Source organism: Rhinopithecus bieti, unplaced genomic scaffold (genome assembly GCF_001698545.2).
Source record: "Rhinopithecus bieti isolate Rb0 unplaced genomic scaffold, ASM169854v2 scaffold_6380, whole genome shotgun sequence".
In the NCBI taxonomy this organism is placed as follows: Eukaryota; Metazoa; Chordata; class Mammalia; order Primates; family Cercopithecidae; genus Rhinopithecus; species Rhinopithecus bieti.
The window spans coordinates 13,066,586-13,081,606 of record NW_016806642.1 but is presented as its reverse complement, the minus strand read 5'-3'; the positions used below and the strand labels follow the sequence as shown (position 1 = coordinate 13,081,606).

Sequence of the window (15,021 nt, the reverse complement as noted above, 5' to 3'; positions counted from 1 at the left end):
CAAGTCCTTAATTAGTTGTGTTACGAGCTTTTATTTAAAAAGCACATTTAATACAAGTATAGTTTCGCAGATACAAGTTTTCACTTTGTATGCTACAAAAGTCTTTGAATATTATTCTCTTTACAAAATGGAACCTTACAAAAATACTGACAATTTAATGTTTTTATACAGTTTTCTCTAGTTGCAGTTATTTCTTTCATTATAAAACAATGTCTACCACAGAACTATGATATTTTAGTTGATATTTAAAAAATTAACTCAATGCTTTTTAAAGCAGCTAATGTAAATAACACAGGTCGAGACACAGTTTATAATCATAGTGGATATAGCTAAAATTGTTTCAGAAATAATATCTTACATAGTTAACTTTTAATGTTTTATACATTATTTATATAATATTTATATATAAAAATCATAGCTTGCTATAAGTTGAAATGAAAGGACGGATTCTGTAGTAAGGATGTGCATGTGGTTGATCCATATGGTTCCATGTAACCCTTTGAAAGGTCTGCATCCAAGATCTAAACGCATTTCTTCCTTCCTCCTTTCCTCAAAAGGTTCAGTAGAAGGGGTCCCTGTCTATCACCCAGAGTAGGACCTTGCATGGAAGGACACTTATGGATAGAGGATGAGGAAAACTCTCTACCGAGATTTAACCCATATGTTCTGCCCAGCAGAACCTATCAAGAACTGCCCTAGGGGTCAACCCCAAGACAATAGTGCTTTACACAGCAAGAGCAACTCCTACAAAGACCCTCAGCTCTGTCATCCTGAAGGGTAACCTCTCAGGCATAAGACTGCCTGCTTCTCTCTGGCTCCTTCTGATTTGCAACAGCTAAAAGGTTGGTTCGATTTTCATTCTGCCCCCTTCACTCTCCCATCTGTTGTACAGAAGGCTGCTTTCCATCAGCTGGTGGCAGACCATGCCTTGCTCATCCCGAGCCCTCACAGGAAATCCTGGTGGGCACGCAGCAAGGATTTCAAGGGAGAAGGCAGTAACCGAAGTCGAACTGTTTCTAAGAGTGTGCAAGTGCCCGGTGATTGACGTGCACAACATCAGCCTCCTGCAATTGACATTTCAACATCACAGGATGGTGCGTCAAAAGAAGAAAAGTGAGGGCCTGTGCCCTTGATTTCTTCTGAAATTGTGCTATTTGTGAAATTCACTTGTCCACAAAGAGTCTGCTAATCACTAATGTGAGGAACTATGGTTGTTGGCCTATGGGCAGGGGAGGTGGTAAGGCCTTAGCACTGGGAATCTGGATTTGGGATCTGATCACTTGACTGAGCAAACTTGCTCTTTCCTTCTATTTAAAACACAAAACAAAACTTCCTGAACTAAAGTCACAGTACAGAATAGAATGGGATGGACAGAAGGACTCAAGAGGGCAGCTCTGCAATGGCTATTTTCTTGATTCAGTGCTATTTCTGGCATCGTGTGCTACAATGTGAATTTTTGCTTTTCTCACAGGCCTGGGATTCCTCAGGTCACAAAAGGTGACCAGCAGCCTCTACTCAAATCATTTTAGTGTTTGTTCCTGAACAAGCCGTGTTCACTAGAACATGAACACTTAAACCAATTGCACATCCAGGACTATGGCACTTGGTGTTAGTTTGCTGTTGTTTCCACATAGGCGAACACTACCTATTTTGGAAGGCCACAAAGTAAAACATTTTTTTTTTCCTTTTAAAAAATCAGTCGGGCAAAAGTTTTTCCCTACATTCTACTGTCTGATGAGATTGGAGAGCAGCAAGAACTTGCTGTCAGCAGTCATTTTACAGAAACAGCTCAGGAGGTGGGTGGCACCTACACCATGTTGTGGTGATTGTTCCTGTCAATAATGTCCACAGGTGAAAGGATTTCCTTCCGGATAGCAGGGGCTGGCAGGGAGAGCGTCGTCTTAGTCTTGAAGAGATCAGACACGAAGAAAACCTAGAAGCACAAATCAGAGATCGAAGTCAGTAACTGATATCTGGGGTCTGGGTACACAGGGTAAAGGAAGGTCAGAGGAGCACAGACTTCAGGAAAAGGGGCCCCAAATCATAACTCTTTGAATAGGGAAGGGAGATAGAGATCATATTGTCAAGGCTTATTGTACAGATAGGGAAACTGAGGCCCAGGAAAAGGCAGTGACATGCTCCAGGTTGCACAACACCAGTTCAGTAGAATCCACTTCTAAGGACTCTCAGTCCAGTGCCCATATCTGCAACCCACATTTCCTTATTTCTCAAGGCAAACGAATAGCAATGAAAGATAAGTTCCTAAACAAAGGAAGCAGGTCATAATTAGTTTTAGTCATTAATTCACACTACTTTCCCTTTCCTCACAAAGGAATCCAGGGTGTAACCAGAAAAGATCAGCCAACATGAACTCCTATCAGCAAGAGCTGAAGTCAGGCAGTGGTGACTATTTTTCCTGAAAACCTACTGATATCAACCATTTGATGGGGGTCAAGAAACCAGGTTCTCGTTGCTGAGAAAGTTGGCAACTAACCTGGAGGAAAGGTTAATGAAAAATCTCCTATCACTTATTCCTAGCGTCCTTTTTCCTCCTGGGAATGTGACCTCACTGAGTCTTTCTTATAATACTTGAGAAACATTTATTGAATGCCACTTGCAAAGGTTGTGAGGATGGCACAGGCATAGTTCCTGCCTCAATGAACTTATGATGAAAGATTCAAAGGTTTGATGAGCTACTGGAGTAAGAAAAATTTATGCTTTGTATTAGATGGCAAAAGAAATACACAGACATCCATTTGAGCCATTTAGCAACAGGAGTTTTTACTAAGTAACCATAAGCGGCAGCTATCAGTCATGTAATTTAATAGGAAACACATGGCTGGGTTTCAAAATAGCAACTAAAACACTATCAAAGTTCCTATATCCAACAGCTTTCTGAATTGATGAGTCTTTGTCCTGCAGATGGTAATGTGCTCACTACTAATGACAGCACTATGGCTTCACTCTGGCCACATTATAGGCAAGAAAACGAAGTTCTTAATAAGATTTTACCAAAACTAAGGCTCTAGCGATCCAGGGCCTGGCCACAGTAGGGACTTGCATTATTTGTTAAACTCATTTTCACAATGTCCCTTCTGTAGCAACACAGCAATCAAGAAAGTGCTATAAAAATCACAGCAAGAAGCTGGTGATGCTGGTTACCTGGAGAGAAGGGAACTGGGTGGCTAGAAGGCAAAGGTGAAACAGATGTTTACTGGTCATTGTAAAACCTGTTGTACCTTTTGCATTTTGTACCCATTACATATATTACCTACCAAAACATTTAATAAGTATTATTTTGTTGTTAAAAAAAAAATAAAGCTAGGCTACTTCTATGCTACTACAAGAAAATGAAATATTAGCCAAGAAGTGTAACATCGTAATACATTCACAGTTTGAGTGCTATTGGATGTATCACTTTGCAAGGGAAAAAAATTCAGTCTTTTCTCCCTTTCTTTTGTCAGGAGGTTTGAACAGTGAAAACCATGGTACCAAAAGATTTGTGTCCTAGTGAGAGTCAAACTTGAGGATCAGGAAAAAAAAGATCTGTGCACAACCTGCCAGTAGGCTCTAGGCTCCCCTGCCAGAAAATGCTTTGTAGTTGGTTTGGGAAACAGTTTTCAAGTGTCCCCAGTATGAGGAAACAGACTCAATTAAAGTTCAGTGTGAAGATAATTAAACTTTTCAACTCTTCTCCACTCCAGCCCCAGCCCCACATTTTCCCTGATCTCCCCCAGTGGCCTTACTTCTTTTTGTATTAAAATGATGTTATCATCTGAGAGGTGCAGACAACAATGTCCTCATCTGTAGCTCAAAATGATCCTCCCCTTTATCCTTCACTTTGTCTCAGAGGAAGAGGTTTTGATCAATCTCTCCATCACTACTTTCTTTTTTTTTCTTCTTCTTCTTTTTTTAGATGGAGTCTTACTCTGTCACCCAGGCTGGAGTGCAGTGGCACGATCTCGGCTCACTGCAACCTCTGCCACCCAGGTTCAAGCGATTCTCCTGTCTCAGCCTCCTGAGTAGCTGGGATTATAGGCACGTGCCACTGTGCCTGGCTATTTTTTATATTTTTAGTAGAGACAGGGTTTCACCATGCTGGCCAGGCTGGTCTTGAACTCCTGACCTCGTGATCTGCCTGCCTCGGCCTTCCAAAGTACTGAGATTACAGGCGTGAGCCACTGCGCCTGGCCCATCACTACTTTTAACTTCACTTATCCCAGCTTAGCAGCTAGATTCATGAAAATAAGTCGTACAGGTCTAATTTCTTAGAGCTCTTTCTCCCAGAATCCATCCCATCTGCCAAAGGCAAATATAGCTGGGGACAGCTCCCCTATCCCCAGCAAACACCTTCCCCTTCAAGATCTTGAACAATCTACCACCTCAATCTACTGGCTTATCTCCCAATCTAATTTTCTGAGCTCATAGTCACTACATCTTAGGGTTTCCATTTCCTAACTGCAAGATAGGAATCATATGAAGATTAAAGGCAATAATAACTTGAGAAGATCTAAACCTGTGACTGTTGCATAGTTCAATAGAAGGTGTTACATTCTCTAATGATCTGGATACCAAAGTAATTACTGGACCCAGAGAAAGCCATGCTCTCCCATGTGTCCAAAACTTTGCTTATCGGCCTTTCTTCCTAGATGGGAGGCTTCTTGAAGATGGAATCCTATCCCTAATCACCCTGAATCACCCAAAGCACTTAGCTTTGAGCCTTGTACACAACAAGGGCTTAATAAATGTTTGTCATTGAATTTCAAAAATTCTCTCTACTTACTAGAAAGCAAGCACTCTGGCCTTGGACCTTATTGACAATACAACTCCTACAGACTTGAGGGGGAACCACATACTCAAATACTGCCCGCACGGAGCCAAGCGGCGAGGTGAAAAGTTGAGTGAGGTCCAGCAGAATCCCACTTTAAGCTGTATTTCACTTTCAGCATGACTTGAGGTTATATAAACACTGTTTTGGGGATCGTGAAACATAATACTGTTAAGACTGAAACAGGGTTCAGTCTTCCTAATATTTGAACAGCAGAACACAAAAAGACCTAGCAAAAGTAAAAGCTTCTTGGCTTGGAGCAGTTTCATTTCCTACAGAAGATGATCTCCACCCAGAAAGAAATCCCAGAGGCCCAGGCTGGGAAGGGTCTATACAAATTAAGTGGCTGTCTTAGGTCTATGGGATAAACCCACTCCCAGCCCACAATCCTACTCCACAGATCTCTGCTGTGCGAAAGGACACATTGGACAATAAATACAGTTCCAGAAAACAAGAAAAACTATACCCTAAGCACCAAGAAGAGATCTAAGTTACAATGCGCAGAACATTTGTTTTCAATTCCGTTTCTCCAATGCTTTGAATTTTATACATTACTTTTTGGAAAATGAATGAATGCAATCAATAAATACTTATTGGATTCCTGCTATGTGTTAAACTCCAAAAATATGAAGATGAATATACATTAAGACAGTCTTTTACCCTCCGGGAGTTTGTAGGCCAGTGAGTTAGAGAGCCAGGTAAACAGATGACCACAATACAGCATATTAAGGATTATGATGGAGGGAAGCCAGGGTGTTGAGGAAGCACAGAGAATGTGGCATTTAACCCAGACTGAAGGGGAGTGGGAAGCAGGCCTTAGAAGGCTTCTCCTAAAGGATGTCTATTTGATCTCGGCTTTGAAGGATAAGGAAGAGTTAACCAGGCAGTGAATGCTAGGATGTTGTTTCAGGCAAAGGGAATAGTGTGTGCAAAGGCACAGGAGAAAGGGAGTACAGCACATCCGGGAGCTGCAGGAAGCTCAGTATATCTAAGGTGGAGCAGTCAAAGAGGCTGGAGAGGAGAGGACTAGATATTGAAAAGCCTCCTGGGACACGTTAAGCAGTTCAGATCTCATTGTTTTAGCTCTAGGAATCATTGTCAAGGCAAAAGTGGGGAAGCAACACATTGGAAAGACCTGCATTAAGATCATGTTGGAGGTCGGGCGTAGTGGATCAAGCCTATAATCCCAGCACTTTGGGAGGCTGAGGCAGGTGGATCACTTGAGATCAGGAGTTCGAGACCAGCCTGGCCAACATGGTGAACCCCCCCCCTCCAAAAAAAGTGCAAAAATTAGGTGGCTATGATGGCGGGTGCCTATAATGCCAGCTACTCGGGAGGCTGAGGCGGAAGAATCACTTGAACCTGGGAAATGGAGGTTTCAGTGAGCCAAGATGGTGCCATTGCACTCCAGCCTGGGCGAGAGAGCGAGACTCTCTGTCTCAGACCAAAAAAAAAAAAAAAAAAAAAAAAAAAAAATCACAATGGTAACTAAAATGGAGATGGAGTCAGAAAGCATGTAGTGAGCCTGGAGGCAGGGATGAAAGAGTCTAGGAGAGGATGAGTCCTGAACAACACCTATGCAGTAAAGACAAAGAAGAAGAGATGGATTTTGAAACGTTGAGGATAGGACTGCAGCTGGTAGAGGTGATATGTTTGGGGTGGGTATGTGTGTGAGGGAGGCAATATTTTTCTTCCTAGTTCTGTTTTCAACTCTAGAAATCTCTGCACTTATTCCCATAAAAACTTAAAATTTCGGTAACTATGCTAGGAAAGAAATATATATAACTTGCTTTCCTCTGCCTGTGACATTGTCTTGGGGGAGTGATTCCCCCCCACCCCAGTGGCATTTGGTACTGTATAGTGTTGTACCACCATCACTTTTATCTAATTCCAAGACATTTCATTACCCCAAAATAAAACTCCATAAACTTTCAGCAGCCATGTCCCGTTCCCTCTTCTCCCCAGCCCCTGGTAACCATCAATCTGCTTTCTGTTTCTATGGCTTTATCTATGGGGAAGTGATTCTCACTCAGTGATTCTCCTGAGTCAAAAGGAGTCGACTGTTCCGTGATCCCAGGGTGGAAGATGATCTAATTTACCCAAGCACTGTGGACAATGTAGCTCCTTCCTTCAAGAGCAAGAGTACACACAAGACAACTCTAAGCTGCAAGAGCCCCTTTCACTGTGATGAGGAGATAAGAAAAAACAAACTAGAAAAAGAAAAAAGAGAGAGGGGGAAAAAAGAGTGATTGAGACTGTGAACGAACATGTGAAATCTGACACATTCTAGCTGGACGTAGAGGCAATATGCTGATGGGAGTTTTCTACAGGACAAACAGAATCTGCTCTCAAAGTTCTTACAGTTTCTAGGGCTATCTTTGGCCAAGAGTTGGCACACTCAAAGAGGAAGATGCTTCCGATGGCTTATACCAGCATTCACACTCTGGAAATGTTAACCTCTCAGGAAGCACAGACAGTCCAGCCCTGCTGGGGTGTTGCCTGCCTAGAGGTCACCAAGAACCAAGTACATCAGAAACAAGAAGTCTGGTAGGTAGCCAGCTTCCTCCTTTCATTGCTAGGAATGGCTGAATCAGCGAATTTTGAGGATCATTTTGTTAATTTTGTTAAGGGCAGATTATAACAATAAAATTATCCTTTAAATGTTCCTAGAGTCCCTGAGTGTAAGTGAACTCCTTGAAAATAGGAATCCCATCCTTACATAACACATTGATCTGAAATGCTAGCAAAAGGTAGATAACTATAAAAGAAAAAGAATTTTTGAGTCTTAGAACCTCAAGAAAACTGAGCGTCATCTATTCTGGTATTTCCTAAAGTGTTGTCCTCAAACCATCTGTTTCAGAATCACCTGGGAGCTTCCTGAAATAGCAGATTCCTGGGTCCATCTAACACCTACTGAGAGTGTTGTTTGGAATCTGCATTTTAGCAAACACTACAGTTATTTGTTATGCAGACAACAGTTAAGAGAGCCATTAGTGGACAGTCTGTGGAGATTAACAGATGGGCTCAAATCCCACACCCGCCATTGCATGGCTGTGTGTCTTAGACAATCTACACTGAGCACACAATTACCTTCTTTGAACGACCCTTCTCTCTTTGGTACCCATATTGAACTTTTAATAACCTTCCATCTTAGCATTAGGCCATAGGCTTTGATACATGACACATGTATTCCCATGTGCTCTGGCCCTGGGATTTCCTTTTAGCTTTCTGGTCTACAACACTGAACAATCTCATGGATTAAGGAAGGAATAACTCTCTTTAGAGGAGAAAGCCTTGGGACCTGGCTCACACTCATGCCCTAAGTACAGTAAGTGCTATCTAAAGAAAAGCCATCTTTGGTAGCCTTGTTTTTTAACTAGATGGGATTATCCAATTGCAATCATTATTTTTTGACCGCAATAAAGGGCTTTCAGTGGCTTTTGGCACTGGGAATTTGTGAGCATTTCTGTTGAGTGACTTCCTCGTATATCTGAGAGGGAAAATGATGAGATGGAAAAGAGTGTGACACTGGAAATCAGACAGCAGAATATAGTCCCAAAATTTCTACTGGTGTGTGACCTAAGCTGTCACACTTGTCTTGAATTTATTATACAAGATGAAAAGGTTTTACAGTTGCAGATGATGGGTCTGCCCTATATTTGTGTGCAAATGTTATTTTTAAAATCCACCAGCCGGGCGCGGTGGCTCACACCTGTAATCCCAGCACTTTGGGAGGCCGAGGTGGGCGGATCACCTGAGGTTGGGAGTTCGAGACCAGCTTGACCAACATGGAGAAACTCCGTCTCTACTAAAAATACAAACATTAGCCGGGTGTGGTGGCGCATGTTTGTAATTCCAGCTACTTGGGAGGCTGAGGCAGAAGAATCACTTGAACCTGGGAGATGGAGGTTGTGATGAGCTGAGATCACGCCATTGCACTCTAGCCTGGGCAACAAGAGTGAAACTCTGTCTCAAAAAAATCAATCAATCAATCAATCAATCAATCAATCACCTACCTGTGGTTCCTGTAAGGCTTACATGAAATATATGTGAAAACACTTTGAAGAACTATTCATTCATTCATCCATTTATTTATTTTGAGACAGAGTCTCACTCTGTCGCTCAGGCTGGAATGCGGTGCACCATCTCCACTCACTGCAACCTCCACCTCCCCAGTCCAAGCATTCTTGTGCCTCAGCCTCCGAGTAGCTGGGATTACAGGTGTGCACCACTGCACCTGGCCAATTTTTGTATGTTTTTAGTAGAGACGGGATGTTGGCCGGCCTGGTCTTGAACTCCTGAACTCAAGTGATCCACCCACCTTAGCCTCCTAAAGCGCTGGGATTATAGGCGTAAGCCACCGCACATCCAGCCTTATGAAGGACTATTCAAATCATCACTGCTGTTGAGGAATGTGAAGGAAATTAGTCCCACAAAACGAACAAAGAGGGTTTTGAGAAGCAAAGAAAGTTGAGAGCAATTTTGCGGAGCATGCTGCTGTGTGCCCGTGGTCCCAGCTAGTCAGGAAGTTGAGGTGGGAGGATGGCTTGAGCCCAAGAGTTTAAGGCCAGCCTGGGCAACATAGCAAGACCCGCCCCCGGCCCTCTCCCCGTCCCTTTAAAGAAAGTTGTGGGCAACACTGATGGAGAACAGGAATCTGTGCCAAGGAACCTTCCAGGAAAATATTCATAGGCTATTAGGGAGGGTGTCTGGTAAGGAGGACCCAGGGGACTGACAGCTCTGTCTATGGGGTGCTAAATGCAGTAGGAGCTGGAGCTTAGGAACATAGTACCCAAAGATGACCAAGGCTCGACAAAGGCAGGGGACCCCATTCCCAGAAACTATCCAGTTTTGAAGCTGAAAGGGAGAAGCAGGCTACTATTCATTGAGGTCACCTGTCCTCATTATCCCACAAGTTCCGTTGTTCTGCATTTCTAGGGTCACAAAACACATCATGTTCTCACCCATCTCCATGTCTTTGTGCTATTCCTTCTGCGTGGAATTCCCTTCCTTATCTTTTGTTTCTTACAGCAAATGGCCATTCATTTTTAAAGAATTACCTACTCTAAAAATTCTTTCTAGTCTTACAACACCCTCAAGAAGAATTAATCACCTCTTCTCTTGTAACCGCACTGTCCTCAGTAGTGTATCCCATCCCAACAGCTGTGCCCTTCTATTATACTTCTCTGTTTACATGTCTGTTCCTACTAGATCATTCTCAAGCCATTAGCAAGCTACAAAATCAACTAACTAGGTAGTCATCACCAGCATTTTTGAAGGTTAATAGAAAATATTAGAATGTCTCACACAGTAAGGACAAGTCTTATTTTGTGACATATTTGTTTTAGTTATGTGTGGGTGACTCTATTGGGTTATGATATAAAGTGTATTTCTTATTATAGATGGTGGTCAAGTCTTGGAAAGCTACTGCACTAGATAAGCTCTTTAAGGACCAACTCCTTTTAGCTCTGAATCTTTAAACAAAGCATAGTACTTAATGTACAATTCACTATCAACATGTTGCATGTGCCAAGCATGATGCATCTTTAATTCTCTAAATCCTCAATCCAGAAATCATGTTAGGTAGTATCATCCCCACCTCATGGGATTGGAAAAGGTGGCTGAGAGGTGAAGTGACTTATCCTGACAGCTTACCTAGCAAGTGGCAGGAATATAACTTCCCTCTCTGAGCCTCTGCTTCGTCAGCCCAGCCATCTTAGCAGGGGAACAAGAAAGGAAGTTTTAGAAGTAAAGTTGATCCTTGAATAACACGAGCTTGAACTGCATGGGTCCACTTATATGCAAATTTTCTTCTGCTTCTGCCAACCCTGAGACAGCAAGACCAACCCCTCCTCTTCTTCCTCCTCGTGAGCCTACTCAACATGGAAACAACCAGCATGAAGACTTTCATGGTGGTCACTTCCACCTAATGTACAGTAAATATATTTCCTCTTCCTTATAATTTTCTTGATAACCTCTTCTTTTCTCTAGCTTACTTTATTGTAAGAATACTGTATATAATACATAAAACATATGAAATATGTGTTGATTGACTGTTTATGTTATCAGCAAGGCTTCCAGTCAACAGTAGGCTATTAGTAGCTTTAAGTGTTGAGGGAGTCAGAAGTTCTATTTGGACTTTTTATTGTGCTGGAGGTCAGAATCTCTAGTCCCCATGTTGTTCAAGGTCAACTGTATTTTGACCAGTTGTAGAGTACTACAAAGATACTGTCATTATCCATTAGCAGCCAAAGTTTACTCCTTTGCTTCCTTTTCTCTCCCACATCCATGTTTCTACCTGCCTAAGAGTAAGGGCCAGCAGTGGCAAGGTCACATTAACTCAAGGTCACATTACTGGGCAAAGAGCTAGACTTTTGCAGGGCCAGAAGAGGTTTGGGAGCTCATTTCATCCATTCTCCTGTGCCCAGGCAGCAATGGGGTAAGTCAGAAGGGAATAGATGGGACTCTCTCCTGTTAGAGAAGGAAGAGGCCTTGCAAATTCATGGCCAAGCATGCTTGGAATTTACTGTTTAGCCCTTTAGATGGAAGCAAGAAACTGGCGATTTGGTTCCTACTCTGCTACTGTGTGTCCTTGGGCGTGTCCTGGCCTCTCCCTGCACTGTAGTTTCCTTTTGCAGGGGCTGTCATCGCTGAACTCTTCTTCACACTGGCATTCTTGCTGGTGCCTTTTCCCAAGGTCACCTCACTGGGGAAGAGACAAAGAATGCCCTTGCCCTTCCCTACATCTGGAGGAAGACAGCAGCACACAAAAGAGCAACGGCGAGCGGAGCCACACCCCCGGGAAGAGGAAAACCAGGAAAGACTCTGCTGTGTATTTATGCAATCCATGAGCAGCTGCTTCCTCTGCTGAACCCACAGCAATGGCAGCCGAGCCCTCCCCTGACCCCTCCCAGGGGCCCCTAATTTGCCATCTGTTAGAGGGTCAGGGAGGAGGTGACCAGATATGCAAGTTGTCACCAGACAGGAAATGAACCGATGTCTGTTCCTTCGTCCTAGTCCCTGGGTGAGTCCAGCTGTAAATTTCACATCCTTGGTAGGGTGACTTAGTGAGTGTGTAGGTGGGAAGGGGGCTGGGACAGTCAATATGAGCCTGTATTTTTTTTTTTTTTAATTTGTCTCTCTGTTTATGTGTGTCTGTGGTTCTGAGTTCTGGCAAGACAGAGAGAATGGACGTCTGTCTGTCTGGGTACGACCGGGTCTGCCCATGCACCTCGTGGTCTATCTGGGCTGTGGCTCTCTCCTTTGTCCCGTGTACCCCTGTACAGATCTCTGAAGGTGTGCTGGCAGGCCTAGCTGACCCTAAGTGCTTGTGTCTGTGTTGAGTCCATGACACTGTATAGCTCTTCCGTCTGTGCTGGCTTCCATTGTCTTCCCTTTCTGGAAAACATTCAATTAGTAAGCAATGGAGGAGGAAATCAGACTTCCATTTGACATGTGATTTTTGTCTAGACAAGTCTGCCTGCTGTGACAGGATCTACCCTCAACAGACCCAGGTAAAAGTTCTTGGCTGTCATGCCTGTTGCCCAAGGCTCTGCAGTTATGGAACCAACATTCTAGGGTAACGCACGGTACTTCAGTTACTACAAAGTCAGCTGTGCCACAGAATGCCTGTGCACAAAGGTCATGGAGCTACAAGGCCTCCAGCTTCAATTCACAGGTAAGGAAACTAGGCCCAGAAGAGAAGTGTCTGGCCTGAAGCCACCAGCTAATACATCATTCACCATTTATCCAATGCTGATGAAGCACCTATTGTGTCAGCTACTATACTAGGCACGGAGAATAAATAATCAGAAGGTTAAGCCACGGATTCTGCTATTAAGGCACCCACAATCTAGCTGAGGAGACACACATATGAGCAGGCAGTGAATAGATCAGGCCTAAAGCCATGGCAGGAAGAAAGTGCAAAGGGTCATGGGGGACTGGAAGGAATTGAGACAATACTGTCTTCAGGGACTGGGGAAGTTGTGGAAAGCTGAACAATGTCCCCCAAAGACGCCCACATCCTAAGTCCCAGAAGCAATTAATGATGCTACATGATAAAATGAGATTCAGCTAAGATCTTGAGATGGAGAGATCATCCTGGGTTATCAAGGTGGTCCCAGCATCTGTAAAAGAGGGAGGCAAAAGGACAAAGGTCACAGAAGAAGGTGTGACAAATGGAGGCAAAGGCCAGAGAAGTGTATGCATGTGAGAGAGAGAGGGAGAGGGAGAAGTGAAGATTCTATGCTGCTAGCTCTGAAAGTGGAGAACGGGGCCATAAGCCAAGGAATGCAGGTAACTCCAGAAAGCTAGAAAAAGCAAGGCAACAGATCTCCCCTTAGATCCTCTAGATGGAACACAGCCCTGCCAACACCTTGATTTTAGCTCAGTGAGACCCTTTTCTAACTCCCAGCTTCCAGAACTGTAAGAAAATAAACTTGCATTCTTTTAAGCCACTAAATGCGAGGTAATTTGTTACAGCAGCCAGAGGCAACTCACACAGAAGGCTGCATCAGAGATGAAGTGAAACTGGAACTGTGTTCCATCAAAGGGGACAGCTATCTAATATAGAAACTTGGGTGTTGGAAAATATTGAAATGTTTGACATGCCGGGAGGTAAAGGGGTAGAGAGATGAGAGGAGGCCTGCCAAAGTCTGAGTCTTGGAGTGCCAGCTCTGTGTCAGACTGTCTGGGGTCAACTCCAGTTTTGCTACCTTCTAAGTGCTTGGGCTCTCGGCAAATGTGGCGAAGATTACATCTCAGTTAACAGGGAGTCCGTAGAGGCTTGGCTCAGGAGGTTATCTGGCAGACTGGAAAATGGATTCTGTGTTTCTTGGCACTTCAAGCGGTGGCTTTTGTGCCATACGTGCTGCTTTTTTTATGATCCTCCTAACCTCAGGTGATGTCTCTGTGTTTCAAACACCATTCAGTATAGCCATAGTCGTCAGTAAGACGAGAACTTGGTCCTTCCTGGGATTCACTGGCACAGCGGCCCTGATTCGTGGGGAAAAGTTCTGTAACGTGGCACAAGCAGAGCAGAGGCCACAGACTCCTGCTTGGCACGTGACAGCTACATTGCACAACCCTGATAAAGCTGCAAAACCCATGAGGCAGATGCCCGTGATCCTCCTCACAGTTCCCTCTCCCGGGTACCTGGTGTCTTCATCATGTGGTCTCTGGTTCCCCACACCTCCCCACAGATCTACCCATCTCTGCTCAATCCAGGGTCCTGAGCTTTGCTTCTGTCTCCCTCACAATCAAACCCAGGACAACAGAATCCTGGGAGCTTACGACTGGAAAAGACACTACCTTCTTTTCTCCCAGCTGAACATTCCCAAACTTTTATTCTGAGTAGCCACAGCTTCCAGGCACTTCCCTGAATGGGCCTCTCAGATGGCTTCAGTGAAATGAATCTCTCAGTGCTGCCATTCCAAGCCATTCTGGACCATGAGGTCCCACTGAGCACAAGGCTGGGTGTCAGGCATTTGGAGAAAAATGATAAGTAAGATTGAGTCCCTGTTCTTGCATGTTCACAGGTGAGTGGGCGAAAGGCAGGGAAAGATATTTATCACCCCTTTCCAAACCATCTTTACATTGTAAATCAGGCTTTCAAACTCAAAGCAATAACTGGATCCACCCAAAGGGTTAGTTAGGAAGGACTCTGTGACACAATTAAATGATACTCTTTAAGCAGCTAACTATGCAGCTTTTGTTTCGGGTTAACTGCAGGGCCTTCAGCTTCAGGGACTTCCTCTCCTTGCAGAGTGCAGAGGGCATAGCTTTGAGTCCAAGAGAATCGTGGTGCAGCTGTCTATTAGCTCTCTGACCCTGGATGACTTAAGTTACCTCTCTGGGCCTAGTTACTTCTGTAAAATGGTGGTAGTACAATGGCTTAATGTGGCTAAAAGAGGACAATAGGCAGCCGGGCACAGTGGCTCACGCCTGTAATCCCAGCACTTTGGGAGGCTGAGGCGGGCGGATCACCTGAGGTCAGGAGTTCAAGACCAGCCTGGCCAATACGGTGAAACCCCGTCTCTACAAAAATACAAAAATTAGCCGGGCATGATGGTGGGTGCCTGTAATCCCAGCTACTCGGGATGCTGAGGCGGAAGAATCACTTCAACCTGGGAGGCGGAGTTTGCAGTAAGCCGAGATCGCGCCATTGCACTCCAGTCTGGGTGACAGAGGGAGAC

The 15,021-nt window shown here is 44.1% G+C and overlaps 1 protein-coding gene across 1 annotated transcript in view; it reads right to left on the bottom strand.

Annotated features, from left to right (window-relative positions):
• Positions 1-11: 11 nt before the first annotated feature.
• The window catches only part of PLPP3 (phospholipid phosphatase 3), an 85,867-nt gene continuing 70,857 nt past the window's right edge, over positions 12-15,021 (bottom strand). The window contains exon 6 of the mRNA XM_017877267.1: positions 12-1,933. Coding sequence (XP_017732756.1) covers positions 1,808-1,933 — 126 coding nt within the window. The 3' untranslated portion in view covers positions 12-1,807. The remainder of the gene's footprint in view (positions 1,934-15,021) is intronic.